At 37.1% G+C, this 23,230-nt stretch overlaps 1 protein-coding gene across 4 annotated transcripts in view; it reads right to left on the reverse strand.

The window, feature by feature from the left end:
• PFKP (phosphofructokinase, platelet) overlaps positions 1–22,986 on the reverse strand; it is a 50,321-nt gene extending 27,335 nt beyond the window's left edge. For 3 of the 4 annotated variants that reach the window (XM_082046664.1, XM_082046665.1, XM_082046667.1), the window contains exons 1-9: positions 22,846–22,986; positions 22,489–22,692; positions 13,824–13,897; positions 7,068–7,145; positions 4,544–4,733; positions 1,834–1,999; positions 1,061–1,105; positions 858–966; positions 456–551 (exon numbers count right to left, since the gene is read on the reverse strand). In XM_082046664.1, coding sequence (XP_081902790.1) covers positions 456–551; positions 858–966; positions 1,061–1,105; positions 1,834–1,999; positions 4,544–4,733; positions 7,068–7,145; positions 13,824–13,897; positions 22,489–22,573 — 843 coding nt within the window. In that variant the 5' untranslated portion in view covers positions 22,574–22,692; positions 22,846–22,986. Of the gene's footprint in view, positions 1–455; positions 552–857; positions 967–1,060; positions 1,106–1,833; positions 2,000–4,543; positions 4,734–7,067; positions 7,146–10,530; positions 10,649–13,823; positions 13,898–22,488; positions 22,693–22,845 lie in introns of those variants that run through there. The other variant, XM_082046666.1, reaches the window with a different exon arrangement.
• Positions 22,987–23,230: the final 244 nt, after the last annotated feature.

Here is a 23,230-nt window from a genome sequence, read left to right on the forward strand (position 1 = left end):
TTTGTCTTAATCTTAGACACCAATGAAATTCTTGGCAAAGCAATCATTTAGAGAAAATTAACAAGACTTTGTCCAAATTAGACAATATTATTTCACAGTAACTGAGACAGACCATTATTAAAATTTTACAAGAAATATGAAGTAAATAGGATTATAATTACTGATTAGAGATGGCTTAAGACCCTCTATCAATTAAGGCACCCATGAAATAGGTGTTTTGGACTGTTGTCTTATTTTATACGGAGAAAAGGTTCTAATTAACAGCCACTGAAATAATTTTCCCTTAAGTGGACTATGGATTCAGATAATAAAGCATAAATACAATATACAACCAGCAAACTGTGTGATAAGCTATTTTACAGGAACAGATTTACTTTACAGAAATGTTACTGTTAGTAACAAGCCCCATCTTAAGAAGAAAACCGAAAGTGCATCACAAGGATGTTGACACTTACATCCTTAACTTTCTCTGATGTTATAGGTTTGTTGTGGCAATCAATAGCTCCTTCAGCTACAATAATAATGTTCAGCCTTTTCTTTCGTGCACGATTCTATAACAAAAATAAAAATTATCTTTATATAGGTCTTTTCATTTACGAACTGTCTTATATGAAATTAATGAGGAAAGGTACATGCACTGTTTGTATAGGAATAGTTTTATGTAATCCCTAGAGTAGGTCATATCATTTTTCAAAACAATTGCAGAATGAAGGAAAAGAACTGTTTAAGATCAAATAGCACTATCTGTGACACCAAAAGCAAAGATTTGCTGAAAGGCATGATCACATTTTAAATCACTGTTTTCAAACCAAGATCTGCAAAGATGTAAGGAAATCCCAAATATGGTAATAGATTACCTCTGAAAGCTTAACACACATTGAATCTTCCCATCCTTCTTCTGGTGGGTATTCAGGAATAAACACCCAATCTGCGCCGCAGGCTAAGGCACTAACAAGAGCTAGATACCTAATAAACATAACAAATGATTAGACATTTACGGTTCAGATTTCTTGATCTTTCATATCTGTATAAAACACAAACTGCTGAAGACAATACATACCCACAGTGTCTCCCCATAACCTCCAGAACAAATGTCCTCTGATGGCTGTAAAAATAAGAAAACAAATTAACTGTAGTACTGCAACTCAAAAATGCAGTCCAAATTCTTGACATTTCCTGATATCAGGAAATAGTCTGTGCTTACCACGCTTACTAAACACAGAATTCACTAGCAAAACATAGGTAATTTTAAATACATGGTTTAATACAGCCTATCTTCCAACACATAATTCATTTTTACTACTAATTCTATAACATGTAAGGACAATTAGGAGAGGTGAACATTTACTAGAAACTGAAATGATACAGATTCATAGCGAAGAATTGTAATTATATAGTTATATTAACAAAAAAGACAAATCATTTAATTGCTTAAACTTTACTTAGAGAAAGCTTATATACAAACAGATGCTACTGTGTACTAATAAAGATATATCCGGATCTTCTGTAGAAGAGTATGTCTGGGAAAAAGTAAAAGCATACTCAAAAACCAAAGCCTGGCCCCAAAACTGATGCAGCCTCTACAATCAGGTGCTTGAAGTGCTGCCATGACAGGAATGATGGAAAAACCATTAGCAAGAAAAAAAGAAACCAAGACACTTGCATCCAAAAAGTTTTTATTCCCACTCTACAAATATAAAAAAATACCAGTTACCTAACTTCTGTTTAAAATTAATTTATATCCTCCACTATTGTACAGTAATAGGACACTTAAAATTTGAAGTACAAACAACTGTATATTTGTTATAGTTTTCTATCATATGCACAATTTACCTTTGAGCAGTGGTCATGATGGCATCTACAACTTCAATGATTCTGTGCAAGGCTGAGTCAGTACCTATGGTCATATCAGTGCCACAGAAGTCATTGTCTATGGATCCAACCATTCCCACAATGTTAAGATAAGCATATTTCTTAACAGCCTCTTCATCAATCTTTTCTGTAAAGAAGTATCCAGAGAACGAGCTATAGGTTATTATTCAAAAACAAAACGAACAAAATATATATGTATTTTTTAGACATAATGCTTGGGTGCTCTATTTTGTAAATTAAACATATCCAAACATTAGATTATATTTAGATATTTTAGGTAACAAGGTTAGTCAAAACTACAAACAAAAGCCAATCAAACAACCAAACAAAAGAATCCTGCATAGAACTCCTTAAAATAAGGAAGGAAAAAAGAGCTTTTCAGTTTATTTCAAAGTGTCAACAGATTATCGAGTTTTGTAACCAACCTTAAAGTTCACGGTTTGGACTTAAACAATAGCAGTCAAATTGTAGTCTCGGTGTTATGATGTGGAACAAAGAAGCAAAAGGATGCAAACTGGATGTGATTAAGAGCATACATAAACAATCAAAAACCAGCATTCAACTTTTGAAGACTTCTCTTCTGCAACACTGAAAGGCTCTGATTTCATTATTAATAAGCAAATAGAACAGAAAAGCCCCTATTCTAAATCTTAGCCTGTGTCTCCCAAGACATCAGTGAAAATGCTGAATCATCCAAGAGTTCTGAAGGATCTCAAGGATGAAATACCTTAGTTGCTTAAGTGCCTAAAACTACCTTAGTATCTCTGCATGGTATGGTACTAAATATAACGGCAATTTTTTAATACAGGATTTAAGAACTTATATCTCTGCGTGTTTAATGTCTGTACTAGATGAAATAGTAGAAACCATAATTAAAAATATAACTCATGTCCATAAAGATAAATACAGAATTCTGAAGAAGAGTCAAAATGTTTTCTATGAATGTATACCATGCATTACAAACCTTTTCTAGAGTTCCAAAGGTGACTTAATCATCACATGAATAAGGAATATCTGGTAGCTGTATTCTACTTAGATTTCCAAAAAGCCACTGACACAGTCTGTCCTCAAAGGGTTTTGAGGAAACTAAGTAGCCACAGCATAAGAAAGAAGGCTTTTGCATAGAATACATAATGTGAAACAGAGGGTAAAAAATATCAAAAGAGGGCAGTAGTAAATGCAAGTTCTTGTATCTGAGAAAGGTAACCAATGGAGTTCTACAGGGATCTGCGCTGTTCAACAAACTCAGCAATAACCTAGAAAAGGGACCAAGCAGTAAGGTGCAAAAGTTTACTGATCAAACTGTATTATTTGGGTTCTAAAGGTGTGGGGTGTCTGAGAAGAAGTGAAGAAGGCTAGCAAGACACAATGAACAGTAAAGCATCAGATGGGATTCACTGTAGATAAACTAATACACATGAAAAATGTACCCTAACATCACAAACAAAACAATGCCATTTTCAGCATAACAATATAATAATGCTGTTTTAATTAATAAATCAGCTTCAATGCTCAATAGCAGTCAAAAAACCCAAAATATTAGAAAATATTAGAAAAAGAATAGAGAACAAAACAAAGATCATTATACTACTGTGTAGATCCATGGTTTGCCCTCATCTTGAATACTGGGTGCAGTTGTGGTCCTCCCCACCTCAAAAAGGACATGGTAGAACTGGAAAAGGTTCAGAGAAGGGCAACAAAGATGATCAAAGATATAGAACTTACATATAGGGAACAACTAGGCAAACTAGGACTCTTCCATCTAGAAGAGATGATGAGGGGAAAATAAGCCAGCTGTAAAATCTCAAGTGGCATGCAGAGAGGAAGCAGGATTGATCATTCACTCTTTGTTCTAACACAAAAAATTATAGGACATTAAATGAAACTAAAAGCCAGCAGGATCAAAATAAACAGAAGATCCTCCACAAACTTAATCATCCAGTGATGCTCTATAACTCCTTGCTACACAATGCTTTCAGCAAAAATCTGTATGCTTTCGAGGAGACCGTATACATTCATGAAACATAAAGAAATTGATTAAGGACTGCTAACAGCATCTGGTCCAGGAAGTCCTGAAGACAGAAATGGATGGAATCTACAAGAGTATTTCTAAATTATGAACAACATATAGCATCAACACAGCATTTTTTAGTCTTGTTCTGCTATTTTACTTTTTCCCTTACATCCTCTTGGATGCTATCAAAGACAGCTACTGGGCTGGATGCAATTACAGCAACAGTCACTTCATGTTCTGATCTTAAACAAATAGTGACATATAGGCAGAAAAGCATCAGAATTTAATAACAACCGAGTACGTAGCTTGTTGTAGGAAAAGAATTACCATGTCAGTTTGGATTTGAGGGCAAAAGGTTTTTCAAGCAGAAGTTCAAAGTTCAGGCCCTGAAAATGATTCATAATGGGGGAAAAAAAGTCACACAGATGGTTGCCTAGTAACTTATTTGGCATTTTGATCCTTTAAGGTATAGAAGAGAGGAGGTACAGAAACTAAAAATTTTTTATTTATGAAAAACCATGTAATTTCCTAGAATGAATGCATTTGATTTTTGACTTAAGAAATATCCTATGGATATAGTTTGTGTATGTATAGTTAGGGTATATAAATTGCCTGGAGATCAGACTAGAAGTCTAGAGGATCTAAATACAAACTTACCTTTTTGTGCCAGTTCTTCTAGAAGTCCACTCCATTCTTCCCGGAAAAGATTGGCCCCAGTTAAACTTCCATCTCCGCCAATCACACAAAGATTAGTGATTCCTCTCTGAACCAAGTTGTAGGCTGCCTGCAGGCGGCCCTCCCGGGTACGAAAGGATTTGCAGCGTGCACTTCCAATAACTGTACCACCCTAGAAAAAGGAAGTGTAACAGTTCTAATTTATAATATAGTATTTTAATGGATTTTTTTAAGAGCGATTAATGATGAATGGTTATTTTGTAGCATAACCTCCATCTCTAATTTTACAATGAGTAAAAAATAACAAAAAACAAAGAATCATCAAACCTGCAGGAAATTGTGTTCTCTAGAGCAGACAGACACATCAGAGAAAAGGGAAAAAAACACTCAAAAATGACTGGTAAAGAACTACTCTTGAAGCAAAATGTTAAATCATTTGGGATTAATTTCAGTAGTGTTCTAATTAACTATCTAATAGTTACCTACATGTGATAGCAATAGTAAAAGTGATACTGCACTAAGTGGTTAAGAATTTAGATGAATTTGCTTCAAAGCACAGCACTTTTCCCTCTAATAAAATTATATAGATAAACAATAACAAAAAAGATATATCCCTGAAGCTCAACATTAGCATTTACTGCCATGCCACAGAATTATGGACAGAACTGCATTCACATTTAATGCCTTATAGATCAGTTAAATTTTCTGTTTTATTAACTTATCTGATGTTTTTACTAGTATAATTCAAAGAGCTTCCTCCAAAAATGGAAGTAATTAATTTCAAAAAAAGCTGAAGCATCTCATCACTGAAATCTGCTGGGCATCTCACTGAAAACAAGTTACATGCTTATGTTGTTCTATCAATCAAGAAAAGTCTAAATTTTGCCTTATTCATTGTCATAGTAAAAACTAAAATTAATTGAGACTGCAAAAACTTTTTTTCTCCTGCAAACAAATCTGGAGACAATTACCTCACTTTTGCACAAACATTTCCTTCACTTTAACTTATGATAAATCAGTCATGCCAATCCATATTTGTTATTCAAACCTACAGAGGCTGTACTGATATGATTTGCCCTATCAATAGGTGTTTCAGCTCTCAAGTCAGTCCCAGGCACTATTTTACTGTCTACATTGTAATACACAACAGCTGAATAGAAGCAGTTCATCTTTCTCCATAATTAAAAAGTAGAAGTATACACACAGAGATGTTCTAAAAATAATAATCAGGACTAGAAAACATATCTAAAATAGGTATTTTCATACTTATAAAACACAGTGGTAAGTAGAAAACAGACTTTATTTGAAATTATGTACTACAACTTCTTCTGATTTAACAAGAATATAGGTTCAGCTGAAAAATCTTTAATCAAAACAACACATTCCTTAAGACACATCTTCAGCTTCACTATCAGTCTGTTGAATTCCTAACAATCAAGTTCAGAAAGGTGTTTTTCTTATAGTACGTATGCTATAGACACATATAGGATGCCTACATCTTGCTCCTGCCTATGCTCTTATGTGGCTGGGCCATGACATTTCAATTTTCTCTAAATCATAAGATGAGCCTTGATGATGCTGTTAGTCATATGGCTTAGTTTTAGGTAGCTCTGCGAGAAGCAGAGAGTTGGACTCGAGGATCCTTATGGGTCCCTTCCAACTTGAGCTATTCTATGAGTACAGATTCTACAAGATAGGCAGGGGATTAAAAAAACAAAACATCAACAAACAAACAAAAAAAACCCACACCAAAACCAAAACACCAACACAGACAAAACATCTCAAAGTATTCCAGGATATTTGTTTGTTAAAAAAAAATCGCCTATTTTTCACTGTGCTAACTGCTTTATATTATATCAGCTTTACAGAACGCTCCAAAGAAATCCACCTGGAGGTAGTTTTCAGAAAGCCTGGCAAGCAGTAAGGCCTCTTTGCCAAACATAGCATCTGCTCTGTAAGAGGTGACAACATTACCATGCTGAGGAAAAATGTAAGGAGATCCAAATGGCCACCCTGCAGAACATCATTGTAATATAAACATACAGACAAAGTTCACTGGTATTAGCTGAGCTCTAGAGAACTGTACTGTAATTATACCCATTACTATAATTCTAAATCCACTTACACAAGAAGCCAACAGGATTTTGTAAGAAAATACTTGCCTTACAAAACACAGTTGTCTGATATTTTGGCCCTATGATGTCTTTTTTATTAAATATAGGCTTGTCAGTATGGCTGTCGGAGGGTAACGACATGCATATTGAACATCTAGAACAAAGATTTTCAAGATGATTTCTGTTCACCAAATACAAGACTACACAGAGATCTTTGGGAAGTGTCAAACATCCATACTATAGCAGTCAGGATCTGCCAAAAGTGGTATGTGCTGGTCACTCAGTCATCACAGAATTCCAATTCATAATTACAGTTGTTTTCTGAGATGTAGAATTTTGGTTCACTGTTTAAAAAGAGAGAGTTTGGGTCCCACCCCCGCCCTAACACTTACCACTTGCAGGATACTTGAAACACTTTCCCATGAAACTTCTACAATATTATCACCTCCATCAACCATTCCCTGGTAACCCTGAAACAGAAAAAATATTTCAGAAGTCTGATTTGAAAAATTCTGTCACATTCCCCCTGCAGTAATACTCACCTTGCTTATTTTAATGCAACTTTAAGTAATTAAAAACATTTAATATAAAAATACTCAATTTAAATGAAATGACCTTCAAGCAGGTATCACATTAGGGAAAAAAAAACAAACCAAAACAAAAAAAACCCAACAAACTCTCTTCCTAAAAGATCAGTTGCAAAGACAACTTCAAGATAAAGTAATACTTCACACAGATTACACATCTTATAAACTGGAATGGCATTGTGTTTCTCCTTTATTAGGAATAAATATTGTTATCTTTTAAAAACTACAAAGATGGAAGAACTTCAAAAAGATTATAAAACATGCTTCCTAAAAACACAATCTCAGTTGAGGTCAGGATCTTGGAAAGAAAAAAAATCTACCTTTGCAACACTTTGTACACTTCTTCCCCCACGGCAGGTGGTAAGCAAAACACAATACAGAGCAACAACCAAAAATTTTTCATAAACAAAGAAGAAATCAGGTTGCATAATATTTATTCTTTTTTTTTTTGTTTTTTTTGAGGCAGTTACACAATAAATAGGTTAAAGAAATTTAGTAGAAGAATACAATTTTCAGTGATGCATTTAAGAAATCCTTAATACCTTAACTCAAATGGTTTTCAGAAACCAACGCCTGCTGCAATATGGAGAGACCTACACTTAGTTGAAAGAAAGCAAACCATCCAGTGAGCAGCTGATGGATTTTATGCCTGGCTTTAACAGGTCTCAGCATAAATATCAGCAGAAAGATAGTGGCATGTACAGATTCTTTTCCATTACACAATATTGTGAACACTGATTTAAAAATCAAACAAACAAAAAAATACAGCGACGTTCAAACCTGGAAAAACCTAACCGATGTAGACACCAGAATAAAACTGGTGTTACCATTCAACGTTTTGACATTTATTTAAATCCCAAAGGAAAAAAAAATGCTGGGTTAAACAAAACAAAACAAAAAACCCCTACTAAACAAAAGTACACATGACAATGTTTATGTCTCCATTTTTAGATTATGTGTACATATGTATAATCATGCTGAGGAACAATTAGTTAACCTTCTGTATGCAGTTTTTGCAAGACTGCGCATAATTTTAGGGTTGTCAATAACAAATCAGGTGGAACTAGAAACAGAAGGGAGTTTAGAAGACAGAAAAATTGACATTATAAACTGGAAACATTTACTTTGGCATGATCCAGAGTATATGTAGGTTTTTTCCAATATGTAGTAACTTGGAAATGTACTAAGCCTACACTGGTTTAAAAAGCCTTATATTTTCTATGAATATTATATCACCCTTGAAGTCTCCCACTAACATGATAAGATAAAGATAACCTGGACTCGGCAAAAGTACAAGTTACTCGAATTAAGCTTTCTAGGATTCTACTACAGATTCTAGGGAGAAAACATAAAAGTTTCTGCTTAGTGAGACTTGACTAATGAATTTACATCTGAGATGATCAAGCAAAAGTAAAGAAACACAGAGAAAACTACCAATGTCTGTAATTTCTAGCATTCAACAGATCTCATCAGTATTTTGTATACTCTCCAACTTACTTTAATATGTGACTAACTTATATACATATTGTCTTGTATACTAATGTATATTCCTAAAGACTTGACACTAAGATATTATTTGCATAGTTCCTTCAAAATTAGAGCAAGTTGGAAAAGACATAATGCTTAATCTACATATCAACTCTAAATAAAAAAATTCTTTCTTAGATAAAGTGCAAAGACATTCAGACAAAAAAATTCCAGTGGATCTAAATGAGTTTGATGAAGGCTAATCAGTTACTGAGTTCATTTATCACAGACTTGCTCGTTTGTTTGTGTTTTGTTGTTGCTGTTGATTGTTTGTTTTGTTCTGGTTTTTTTGTGGTGGTGTTTTCTGTTTGTATGTTTTGTTTTTAAAGTGAAGAATCTAATGTTCCTTATAGCACTCAGTAATGGACTGAAAACTTTTCCTATTGGTGCTCCTACTGGCAACTACAAAAGAATAGTATGATGTTACATCCTAACTCAGTTTGTAACGCTGACTACAGCAAGCTGTGCTACAAGCTGACAAAAATACATACAGTTCACATACTTGTTCCAATCATTCATCTTTCACTTTTACTTGAGAGGAAAAATAAAGTGCATCCAAGAAATTATTATACACAGTAAATTTAGACATAATTATATACATATCATAAGAGTCACGGATGAAAATTCCCAATTAGTATTTTATTAACAAATCTAAAACACAGAGAAAAGCAAAGCTAGGCTAAGGATGAGCTATGAGCAAGTCCTGCACCACCCATCTTTAAAGCAGACACAGTTCATGCATTCTGGTCAGGAGTCCACATCAATTCTATTTTCTCTGTGTATAGAAGTGAGAAGACGGGCTGTATTATAATAACAATTCTTCCTGCTACAAGGGCAGGGAACTTTTGGAACAGGTCTAACCCATTTTAACTGTTCCATTAGATTTTCCTAACTGGGTTCTGCTTGCTATGTAATGTAGATAAGCTACCTCTGAACAGTGTAGCCAGAATTGCCACACTGCTTTTCCATAGCATTAAGAGATACAAAAGCCATATAATTAAAACAGCTTTGTAGAAAAGCCACAGGAAAAAAGATGACTGATTATAACTGATAATGATCATGATTTCCATTTATCATTTCAGTTACTTAAATACTGTTGCTAACTTGTGGACTGGGTAATCCATTTTAAAGGTGGAATTTAACTTGAATTATTTTATCAAATAATGCAACACCGTTAAAATAGTATGGTAGATGTGAACACAGACCTTAAGAAGAAGATGGGAACCTAACAATTTACATTAAAAAAAAAAAAAACAAACAACAACCTCTGATTTAGTTTTTAAAAATAGCAGCTTGGATACAAGAACACTAAAGCTATGGGACAAGAATGGAAAAAAGCAAACTGTTAAAAATACAACAGGTACTATACTTGAAGATCAACCCCATTTTATACTTATTCCTTCCTCTACCCAAACTCTGAATATTCAAAAATGAACAAGAGGAAATTTCTGTGGGCCTTACATTCACAGGGTACATATACACAGTAACTCCTGGAGACAGGAGCAGACAGAGCAAACCTTGCTTCCTGCCTTAACTCTAAAACCAAAAGCTTTCGCAAAAGAACAAGCCATCTTCTCATATGTTACATGCGAGATATTTTGGGCTTTAACAGTTGATTTAATTTACTTACTGAGCTTTTTTAGCTTTTACTCAACAACGTAAAATACTAGCATCACTGAGTGCACAAACCACCACAGAAAAGACATGAAGTTTTCCTCACAGAAATCCGTGACTGCCGTACCATTGCATTTCCAATGCTGGCCTCTTGAGAAAAAGACTCTTAATCAAGATGAAGAATCTAAAAGTTCCATAGCTTAGTAGTAAGAGCACGCATCCACTGGGAACTATGTGCTTCAATCCTGGAAAAAGGGCAGGTTATTTGTATAAATATTTAAGACCTCAGTTTCTAAAATGAATTGCGACAAATGAGAGGCATCACTTTTTCTTCTCACTCTCAATTAGGAAAAACAAAAACAAAAGCAACACAACTTAAATCACTTCTGATTAGTGAAAAAATTTAAACTAGCCTCCTAGAACAGCCTGGTACTTTAACATGTACTTCCATCTGCAAGTTTTCCACAGCATGAGTGAAATAAATCCACAAGTATTAAAATTTTAATTCAGATTGGAGTAGATTTGAGGAATAATGTGATGATAGTCAGTGAGGGTGACTATAGACTGTTTATATATTAAAACCAATTACTAAAAGATGTTAACATGAATAAAATATGAAACCATGGCAACTGTATAGAGTAAGCATTGTTTCCACAAATTAAAAGCAAAATTTTCAAATGTGCTAATTTCAATGAATTAAGATACAAGGGGATTTTTATAGCTATAAACTAAGATTTTTTTATATAAACTATATAAATTATATATAAATATAATAAATTATAGTTTTAAAATAAACTATTTTATAGTTTAATTTTCATGTTTTTTTTTTTTTCCTTGCAGAACCAATGTATGCCCAAATAGCCCATGAATTCCAGTCTTTGGCCTTCAGTAAACCCGACTTAAAAAAGGCTAGAAAATTACTTATATCTAGTTCATCATCAATCATTGTTTATTTATCTTGGTAATATCTACCTCATCACAAGATGAAGCAAAATGCGGTTAGGAACCAAAAGAAAAATAGTTATTGTTTTACTTAGAATATGGAGCTAGTTTTGGCCACAGCTGTAGAAGACAGATTATTTTACAGCACAAATAAAGTCCTTAGAGCAAGTTACGGAAGAAAAACAGTGTTCGACAACTAGAGCAAAGCAGGTGTGAAAAGGCTGAGACGTTTAACTCCATTTTTGGCTCCAAATAAGAAAACATTTTTCATCTTTTGGATGTCTCCACTTCAGGTATTTTAATCGCTTTTTCCAAGCAGCTTCAATACAAGGATCACTTTACACATGTGTGTAGTTAAAGTGCCTACTCAGAATGTAGGTTAAAAATATACTATTCTCGTTGTTTAACAAACTGAAGACTGCATGTGATAAACTGTAATATAGAAGGATCTTATTAAAAATATAAAATAACTCCAAGTATATACAAAAACACATCTCCTCAGTATAGACAACACAAAGGCTTACAGTAGGGACCATTAGTGACAAGTCTTGCCCTAAGATTTTTGTTTGCTTTTTCAAAGTGCTGAACTTAAATAATTGTTTCATTTCAAAGCTTGCAATAGTATTTCCCTGAAATACTTACGTGAATTGCGAAAGAAAACTGACTTCATATTTTCTCCTCTCTGACTTCATGTCAGAGGAGAAAAGGTCAGCACTCTGTACTTCTGAAACATGGAACTGAATGGACTCATCTAGAAGCAAAGATCCCTTTCAGAGCTATTTCCCGTAATTAGAGTAAAATGTGCATTTTTCTCTCACACTACACTGAAGACGGAATGACTATATAATGGAAACACAAAACTCCAATATTGACTTTTTACAGTCAATTTTCATTCAAAAATATCTGTGACTTCACAAAGGCAAACTCTAGCAATTGTCTGAACAGAGGAACACGATAACTTAGTGCAATTTTGCCAAGCTCAGAACAGAAATTTTCAAATTTTGGAAATTTATCATTGAATACACTCTGTGATACAAAACAGTTTTTAGAAGGTGACAAAAGCAAATATATTGTAAGATGAACTAGAAAGATGGCCGTTCTTAAGTTAAACAAAATTAAAAAAAAAAAAAAAAAATCCAACTTCTGGCCTTTAAAGACGGCCAAAAAATCTCTTCATTTCCACAAAAGTATCTGACCCATTTCAGCAAGCCTGCAAAAACAGCTGAACACTGAAGCAATTCTAGAGATTGGCCCTGTAATTAGCACACACTACTATTCAGAGCTACTTGCTGTAGCACTGTAGTACAAAAGAAATTTGGAGCACAGTGCTCTGCTTATTTGCATATTTGCATTTCAATCCACTTCCCATCTCTTTAGTAAATGAACTCTAAGAATAAGGAGACACAGAAAGAAAATTGATAAATAGCTACCTTTTACAGCTAAATCATATATTTTGCATGTGCAGAACTAAAACTACTTTCCTATAACTTCTATTAATTCTAGTGCTTCATATTTTTATACTAAACATTAAAATTACATTTTCCTAGGAATATTGCCTACAAAGGTTTGCCCCATATCAGTTCTTTATTATGATTTGTAATCACCTCAAGCTTTTAAGAAGTTGTACATGAGTTCCAGCATGAACAGGATGACTTCTTGCTAAATATATTTACTGTATGGTTTAATCCACAAATTTTATAAAAACTCAAAGTGTCCTCCAGGTGGAAGTCTAACTATAACTTAGTCTTCCAGTAAGACATACACAGATAGTATTATTTTACATGGAACTTGTCTCATCATTTTCTCCTATCAAATAATTATTACAGAAATAAACAACCTTTATGCACATGCAGTCATATACTTCAACCACAAAATTCTGATGTCTGGACACACTACTGATGGTGCAGGTTTTTTGGTGGAGTCTTTTTTTTGCTTGTTGTTTGTGGTGTCTTTCACTTACAACTTCTATCTATAAGCCAGGAAAATGGCACCAGCCTGACAGCATTCTCAATCAAAAACAAGTTGTGCAATCTGTGAAATTAGGGTGATGGCTCATCCTTATCTTACCCTAGGAAAATGGACTGGGGGAAAGTCAAAGCATTAAAAATTAGTAGGTTAACTAGGTTTAGGAAGCTATTTGTGGAGCACAATATTTGGGGTCAAACATCTAACAAGTACACAAATACACAGCTCACTCCTGGGTGACAACCACCTCTTTTTTTCAGTATTTTCAGGCTTCTGGTGGCACATGAGGAATTCTTTATATTTAAAAAATTACTTTTAAATAAAATAGTTTTAGCATATACCTCGTGAAAAGTACTTTCCAGAAAAAGAAAAAATATTAAATAAAATACTGATATGATGAAAGGGAATGACATCTACATCATTTAATTTATGCTATTCACTCTCCATGAGGTTTCCACAAAAACTCACATATAGTCATAAGACAAACACAGAATAAATAAAACAAAAACTAACCTCATAAACAAAATACACTTTGGCTTTTACATAGATTCCCATGCGTACTACTGCGCGCACAGCAGCATTCATACCTGGGAAGAAAAAGAAAAATCACATTGTTATAGGTTATCCAATATTTTTTGATTACTATAAATTTTCAGTGTCTTTAAAAAAAAGGGGGGGGGGAAGGGAGAATATTACTTCATTCCTGAAAAAAGACAATGGTCAGTATCTATTAAAACAGAAATATGCTTAACGACAATGCAATCAGCCGATGATTATGAAGGGTGCAGAACTATCGGCTTTGTTATAATAATTATGTGGCTGCCAGTATGTATGTTAATCAGATATTAAATTGCTGCTAATTGTAAAAGTAACAGCTACTAAACCAGAGACAGAAAGTAAATTCATTTCACAATCCTTCTTAGATTTCTGTCTGAAATGTAAAAGGTTAGCCAGTTAAAATTTAGCTTCTTCGAAGCAGAAATTACATTGTAACTGTTCTTTTTCCTAAGCTTTCAAAAGTAACACAGAAGTATATACAGTATTTCCAGGGGAGTAAAGTCAAAGCTGACAAAGACAGGTGCCCTCTTAAAAAGATAAAAGTAGCAGTAAATTAACACTATAAATGCTGCATGGACTCATTTGACAGAAAAGTTCTTAAATGCCACTTTGCTTCCCAGAATTGCAAGTGCATGTTGGAATTCCCTCCACACAGACATCTGACAAATTATACTACTGTAAAATCATCCATTTAAGTTCAACGGTCAATTAACTTCCTGAGCAACAGCAAAAGTTCCACTGGTCCCCCTAAATGCATGAAATTAGTTTCTGTTATAACTCAACCCTTCAGATATTGTATTATCTTACTCATTATTTAGGAAATTCCCCAAAGGAATAAATTAATTGCTTCCACACCACTTAAACAGACACAAGAGATTATGCAAAGCATAAGGACAGACATAGTTAGGCTACGCTGAAATAAACAGCCTCAGCAGATAATTTGAAAAGGTATGCCAGAGACATGATAATCCAAAATATCAGGCACCAATTCTCCAAATCTGTTGCACTTAATATCAAAATAGCACAGTGTCAGGTTAGCTCTGCTGTTCGACATAGGTGCTAAGAGTTCACCCATCTGGAGACATAAAAAGTTGGTAACTAGAATATACAACCGCACAACACAGCCATAAAGACCTATTCCTAAAATATCTACCATTACTGGAAAAAATACTGAGCTATAAAAGCTTACCTACATGAATAAACAACAAGACTGAGGTTTTCTCAAAGATTTATTGCTTAGAAACATACCAGAAAGTCCCTGAAGTTGCCCTAACACAAGACAAAAAATTAAGTTTTCCAAAATCCAAAGTTGCTTAGTTGTTTGTACAGATGTCCTTTAGCCTTAAGATTAAAAATAGGAGTAACAGTGTTTTCTCATTCATTATGTATTAAGAAGTAACAGCAAGAATTCTCTCAGCCAGAGTCAGCCTTGTGGCAGAGCTGGAAAAAGTTCTCAAAGGCCAAGAGAGCTAAAAGCACATCTTTGGACGATGAACGGGATGATGCCAAAGAAAAGCAAAGAATCTCATGTGACAGGCTGAAAAGCAAGTTAGCACTCTAAAGTCTTAGACCAAAACAGATCTACTACACAGGGCACAGTTACTTCCTCAATAAAACAGTTTTCATAACAAAACACTCCCACCCACCTCACACACAACCTCCTCTAGAAAGAAGAAACAAAGATCTTTAACTTTATAAACATGACAGTTCTTCCCAGCACTGCCATTTTCCTCAAACAGGGAAGACATAAGCACAAGCTACTCAAGGTCCACAGCTTGCCTCTGTTAATGCACAACATGTTGTGTCAGAGTGGGTTTTTTGTTGTTCTTGCTTGGTAGGGAGCTTTTCTGGTAGTTGGGTTTTTGGGGGTACAGAGAGCTGTTGTTCAGGTTGTTTGTGGAAGGTTTTTTTTAGACGTAAGAACAACTTTTTGTATTATCCATTTGGCTGCAGAATTCTAGAGGAACAGCTAAAAGGTTCACTAGCTGAAGGAAAAAAGTTCATCTTCACCACATGAGAACTACTCGGAACTGCCCTTTCGAACTTCAAGAACAGAAGGTTCTTAACTTTGTCACCTCTCCCATTTGGCACCTGAGAAGAAACACTAAGACTGTTTCTAATACATCTAATGATGTAACTGAACATCTAATACATGTTCAGTTACAAAGATCATGGTGTCCCATCCACCAGTAGTCTCTGTATTCCTAGTATCCAATTAGAAGAAAGTGTCTGTGATCAAACAGGCAGAATAGTCTTGCCAGCAAAAATAAACATTTAATAAAATAGACATTAAATATAAACATTCACATATTTACCAACTATACACACTTGTCTATTATCTGTTTCTTGCTCACATTTCTGTTTTATTGGTCGTGTATCCTATCTTTTTACCTTTAGCGTGTACCTCTCTAAATCAGTGTATTTTAAAGAAGGGTAATCTGTTCTCATTACAAATTATCCACATCTGCCACACCTGTGTTATGTACAAATTAGACTACAACTGTTGATTTGTCATAACACGCACACTTCTAAAACAGAGCAAAATATAAGCATTTATTTCTCAAAACAATAAATCCATTAATTTCATGTGAACATATTAATAATACAGCCACATACTTTCTTCATTAATATTTTCCAGTTTCCATATGTCTTACAGGAAAAATTGATAAAATTCATAATTTACCTGCTGCAAGAAAGGGGAAAAGCCCAGGAAAAAAAAATTACAGACAGAAAGCATCTTCTCAGTACCACCACGTGTGTTTACGCAGTACACATTTTATTATTATTTGGTGATGCATATGTTATCTATTTATACAGAAAAACGGCTTGGGAGTTTATTGGCAAGCTCCTAAAGAAGTGCCTTACATTCCAGAAGAGCTGAGGACTGAATGATGTTATAATTTGAAATCTACAAAACACAGTTAAAACATTGAAGCTTTAGACTTCTATGTGTTGGCTATCTAGAAGTGAATACACTGCTTGCAGTAATTCAAGTATGTAAATACAAAGAATTTCATGCAGTCTCTGTAGAACTTGTCTAACAAAATGTTGCTGTATTTGATTATTTGTGGAGCTGTATTTGTAAATTACCACAATAACTATGAAATGTAATTATATGTTATTACTGAAAAAGAGATTAACCATGGCTTTAGTCCTGAATAATAAATGTAAGAAATGTAGCCTGATAAACACAGAGGATTAGAACAGCAGCTTCGAAAGAAAGACATGAGTAAAACCAGTATTTTTTTTTTTTGTAACATAAGAATTATTTAAAATCTTTCTGAACTACCACTTGCTTTTGCATTAAAGCCTTTGGCAGAGGAAAAGATTAATTTTGCTCTTTTGGACTCTGTAAAGATTAAGTTATCTGCAACTATCTACATAGCTTTACGTAATGTCTGAAATTAATTTAAGAGTTGATAATTTACTGCACTTCTTTATATTGTCTATTCAACTATCTTTGAAAGTAGTAATTTTCATAGCAGGGTTACAAACAATACTGCAAAAATCTTTGTTTTAAAGGCACTCCCTTCACCCAGAAGAGTATTGCTCTCTCCCACCTACATCCTGTTCCACATGCATATGCACCACTACAAGAGAGGAGTGCCAGGAAAATTAAATCAGTATTTTGTGTCTAAGCCAAGTTTTCCTCACTTTAGTCAGCTAGATGGACCTTTAAATAAATAACTGTAATACTAACCATCTAAAAGAAAAATCGAAACTATGCATCTTGGACAAGCAACAAGAAATACTTAAGTACAACCGATTTTAAAGATAAACATTGGCTTTAATGCATGCTTAATGACAGCACATGTTTAAGTGCTACCCTGAATAAAGATCCAGACTTAAAAGACTATATAGCAAATCACACAAACTAAGGAAAATGTCCAAACATTACCAACCAGAAAGACTTTATTCAAGTGGACATATCTTTAATGATGTAAGAGCCTATAACCATCAAATGGAAAGATGAGAAGACGCAGTCAAATATAAGAACTCAACAAATCATTAGGAAAACAATTTAGGTTTGTTCCACTTTTAATTACGTAACAGATTTTATTACATATAATCCCAATGATTCTAGATACCTGAAGAAAACACTGTACAATTTTTCGAAACAGTAGCAATGCATTCAGTCAGAACATTCTACCACACAAACATATAAAATACTATAACATCTTGACTACATACATATCTCCTTCTTCAAAATTAAAAAAAAATCTTAAGAGACTATTTTCAACCATAGAATCCAGTAATTATAGCAGCAGCCACTCCAAAAAGATTAAATGCATTTAAATAGTTACACTCATCCATCTATAACTACATCCTTTCATTTTACATACAAATTATATTTACAACAGCACATAAATATGGGCACATATATATGTATTTTATACATATGTCTATACACACACACTATTACTTGCTGGAAAAGGTACCTTTTCGGGGAGCTAGAATCCAAAAAGTCCTTGTGACTATCTTCAAATTACCTAACTGTTAAGAAATAAACTCTGTAATCTGGATGACACAAAAGGAGTGGTATTTGGTTTTTTCTTTCTTTGTTTGTTTTGTTGTTGTTGTTTTTTAAAAAAAATATTCTAATTCCATCATATTCTACCAGGACAAGATCAGTACCTCTGTGCTATCTTATTAAACGTGTTTCGATGTTCCTGAAAAGCCTGTAATGCTTCAAGAGTAGAGATGTGTAGATCTTTGCTTCCACAGTCATGGTCTGTGGTATGCCAAAACTCTGGAATCCAAGGCGACATAGGGTTCTTTTTAGCTGTTTCTAAGCCCAATATCTGCTGAAGGTGTGAAGGTTTGTTTGTTTTTTTTTTTATTTGTTTAGTGGCAAAATGTCTTCTTCCAATGTAAGTTATCAAGACGAGCAATAAATCTACACTACTATATTAAATATGCCTTGACATGTTGGGAAGCCTGTAATGCTTCAAATGTACATCAGTAGATCTTTACTTCAGCATTCATGGTCTACAATATTCAAGACCGTTACCATGTAATCTGTAAGTGCCTTACTTATGCTGTCTTCCACAACACTGAATCTTTGAGTTTATCTCAAAAATAATGTGGTCACATTCAAAGCCAATAACCTTGAGTCAGTAAATTGGGCAACAGCTCAAAGCAGCCACAAGCACATCATTCCTTAACAGTACGCAATCACCTTCTGTCAGAAGCTTTCAGATGACATTGTTCCTGCTGCTGAGCCACACCTACCACAGTCCGAGGACAAACAGTTTGATGGGAAGTTGTACAAAAATAAGTGACCTAAGGCGGTCAAAATTGTCCATGGCAGCCACTGGCAACAGTCTACTTCATGACCTAAAGCAGACCACAGCCAGAGAGTCCCACAAAGTGAAGACAGAATTGTGACTGAAAACCTGTTTACTACTCCAGCTTTCTGAGCTGCAAGTCAGAAACAGTCCAGAAACTGAACAGATTAAGAATCAGTTGTCAAAATTTCTTTTGCCTCTGAAGGTTCTTTTGAAGATGTCAGAAAGTACTTTCTTTAGTTCACGATTTAACAGCTGGCTAGTTACAAGTGATGGACCGCCAAGCTTAGTACTTACATACATTAAGTATACAAAATATAAGTATTTTTCCTGTGAAATAAGTCACTGATTAATCCTTTAACTCAACAAAAGAATATAGCTGTGTTTAAAATACATTCACTCAACCACAATAGTTCCAGTATGACATATACACATTTTGTAGTCTTTAGTATTTCACAGCTAGTAAAAAGGACAAACAAAAAGACCTTCCAAAGAAATACCATAAATGTAGTGAAGTAATTTACCCAATGCTACTCCTAAATTATTAAAAATTACAATAACAGCAAAGGCAGTAACTTCTATTTTAAAGAAACTTCAAGCATATTTTGTTCTAGGCTAAGATATACAGACCAGCCTAAATCAAGGCACCTACTGATACAAAAATTACATGTTTACTGCAGCCCTAATAGGTTTTCTTTCCACTCAGTTTCCTGTGAGCTTAGTTTGCATTTCAGATATTCTGAAGATTTCTGGTGTTTAACAAGTCTAAAAAAAACCCAACAAAACAGGAGTCTGGAATTCTTTTTTTATATTAGTACTTTTTTTTTTGCCTACTTCAAAGTTAGTAGTTTTGCCTCACCTACAGTTTGCCTGAACATGTATTTGCAAACAGCTCTGCAGTAATAGCAGCATATTCCCTTCTGCTTATACTCTACAACTTCACTTCTCTTGCACGTTTGCCCTACAGAGCGCAAATGACCTTGACAGGGCATGACTCATTCTGTCCTTTAACTCCTAACCTAGCATGCAACAGAACTGAGGTTGCATATTGTACACACCTACACTGCTACCAAGATAGTAAGGGTTACGAACTTCAGCTGTGCTGTATGATTCAGTTGAAACTATCTAAAATGTGTTGAGTTTTTTTTTCCTTGTTCTTCTAAATTAGGACAATGCCTACAGAATTATTTGGAGGGCATACAGTTTACTTTGTTTGGTCTTCGTGACAATATGACTCCACAGACATCAACTGTCACATGCAGTTACTTCTTATTTCTCCATGTAAATATGCTGCAGTTGCAATCTGCCAGATAATAATCTAGACATTACCTATGGATTCTGCAAGCCCTTTAAATGCTTTAATTCACATAGTGGCAAGTGCAGATTAATACTTTATAAAAAGAGATGCATCTGCTGCTGCATTATATAATCTCCAGCCACGCGGAAGCAAGTAGCAGGGCTCAGCCTCTTGCGGAGCACGCTACTGCTGCTTGAGGCAGTGCCCTGCCACACTTTAAAATTAAAATGGCGATTTGGCAAACAGACCATTAAAACACAGATGCCCTGATTCACAGTCCTAGAATCATTTAGTGGTGGAATTTACGACGCTGAGAGCTAAGTGTGGATAAAACTTGAACACTTCGCCCCCATCGACGGGCAAAAGAGAAGCCATTTACAGGCATCAACTTGCATTTTCTCCAGAACTGGAACATTTTCCTCTCGGATTGGTACCAAATCCCCTCCACCCCTGATTAGAAAGAGTTTCGGATAATCTCAGGTAAACTCGGGGGCTCCCCGTTATTCCTGCGGGCAGAGAGAGAGAGGATGTTTCTCCCGCCCCAGATGACGCAAAGAGGCGGAATCTGCAGCGACTCGCCGCGGATCACGTACACACCGGCGGCGGGAGGGAGCGCGGAGACACCGCTCCGTGCGAACCCCCCTCCTTCCCGGAGCCGCCGGGAACACGAGGGGAGCGGAGGCCAGGGCTGCCCCCCCCCGCACCCGGGGCAACCGGGCAGAGCGGCCCCGCCGTGAGGGCTACTCCCCGCGCCTTCCCACCTACAGCGCCGGGGAAACTGCTCATTAAGCTACCGAGCCCACGCAAAACGGAAAAGGCTTTTTCTCCCCCTCTCTGTTCTTCACAAACGGGAACATGAGTGCCGTTTCTTCTTTGAGTAAAAGTACATTCGAGCCGCTCCCGAAGAAGAAAAAAAAAATCATTTAAGGAAAGGAGCTAAAAGCCATCATCACTAAACAACTCTCCTAGCAAAAGCAGAGCAACAGTCCTCTGAAACCAGCATGGAGCATTGCACATATAAAGTCTTAATTAACTGAAACGTCCTACTATTAATATATACGAGATCTTCTGGCAGAAAAGAGGAAATGAAAGTGCAGGATTCCATGCCTTCATGACTAAGAATATTGCAATCAAGCCTGTTTCCTTTCCCTTCCCTCCTAAAATCTATAGGTCTTTTGTTTGCCCTGTCCTGTAGCTAGGTCTCCCCCTACACTTAAGAGATTTAAAGAGGTGAAACACGTTTCCAACGTAGTCATACGGGGCTCGAAACCAAACTACCGTATGAGCTTTCTAAATCACTGGCAGGAACACAGAAGTGCTCCTGGTGCCAAAATGAAGTGGAAAGCAGATGAGGCGAGGGCTGGCAGAACCCCAGCAGCCAGCCAGCCTCCCACCCCCGTGCAAGGCAGCACGACCTCTTCCCCGGCTCGCCGCAGCCATCCGCTCTCCCGCCCCACTCCCCCCTCCCCACCATCTCCCGAGGGGTGAAGACATTTTGGTGCTACAAGTTGTTGGAGCGTTTCTACCTTCCTCCCTGCCACGGCAGGCTCAGAGGGAATGTGATGAGAAAGGGAGGGAGGAAGAAGGATGATGGTATGTCTGCAGCTCAGGCGCCCGGGCGATGCAAAAATGATTTATCATTTAACTGATCTTAGCAAGATAGACAGCTCGAAGGCCAGCACGGAGAAAGGAACCCAAGAACCACGGCAATCTCGTGTGCCCCACTCACAGAGCCCCATCTCCACTACCTCCATGTGCCACAACCGGCGCGGCTTCCCGCAGCCACCCCAGGGGCTGCCCACGCTTCCTACTCCCTTCTCGCAGGCGCTGCTACACCCGCCGGCGCCTTCCCCAGCCTCCCACATGGGCGCCCTGCCTGCTTGTGAGGCCCTCCGCGCTCCTGCCTCCCTCACACCACCCCCAAGGAACCTCTCACCCTCCTTCTCCGCTGCCCCCATTCCCCACCGGCTCCGCAGTTCCCCTCCACACTCCCTCCTCCTCCCCCCGCTCCGGAGCGAACGGCGTGAGCAGCTACCTTGGGCATCGCCGCCGCTGGTCAGCACCCCGATGGCCTTCCCGGTGCCAGAGAGGTTCTCGAAGAACTTCGGTTGGTGATCCATGGCGCTGCGGGGCCGGCACCGGCGGGCGAGACGGAGCGAGGTCGCTGAGGGAGCCCCTGGCCGCGGGGCTCTGCCCTGCTACACGAGGTGCACACTCTGCTGGGTCGAGTATTTAGCCTCTGCGGGAAAAGAAGCCGAAAAAACCCCTCAGTGTAGGTGTGAATTTACAGACAGGTATATCTCTGTAGAAAAAGGGAGAGAAGGGGGCGGCTGTGTGAAAAAGCCAGGGGAAGAGAGAAAAAAAAAAAAAAGTGAAGAGACGCAGCGCTCACATCGCAGTGAACCACCCGCCTCTTCCCCGCCGTGCCCGCCGCCGCTTCCTCTCCCCGCTCCCGCTGACAGCGCTACGCGGCACCGCCCTCCAACGCCCCTGCTGGAGCGGCGGCTGACGGGCGGGCCAGGGAGCCAATGAGAAGGCGAGCTGCCGCCTCGAGCGGCGGCCGTTGCGGCGGGCGGGGTGGTGCAGTTACGTTCGGAGGGAGCTGGCAGGTGGGGGGAGGAATTGGCGCGCGGCTGAGGGAGCGGGCGGTGGCGTGGGCGGGGCTCCAGGTGGGGGCGGGAGGCCCCGCGGCGCCCTTCCCCCAGCGGCGCCTGAGGTGGGGGCGATGCGGAGGACACGGCTGAGGTCTCGGCAGGGAGGCGGCGGCCAGAGTGAAC

The sequence above is a fragment of the Streptopelia decaocto genome (assembly GCF_964273445.1).
Source record: "Streptopelia decaocto genome assembly, chromosome: 2".
NCBI classification, from domain to species: Eukaryota; Metazoa; Chordata; class Aves; order Columbiformes; family Columbidae; genus Streptopelia; species Streptopelia decaocto.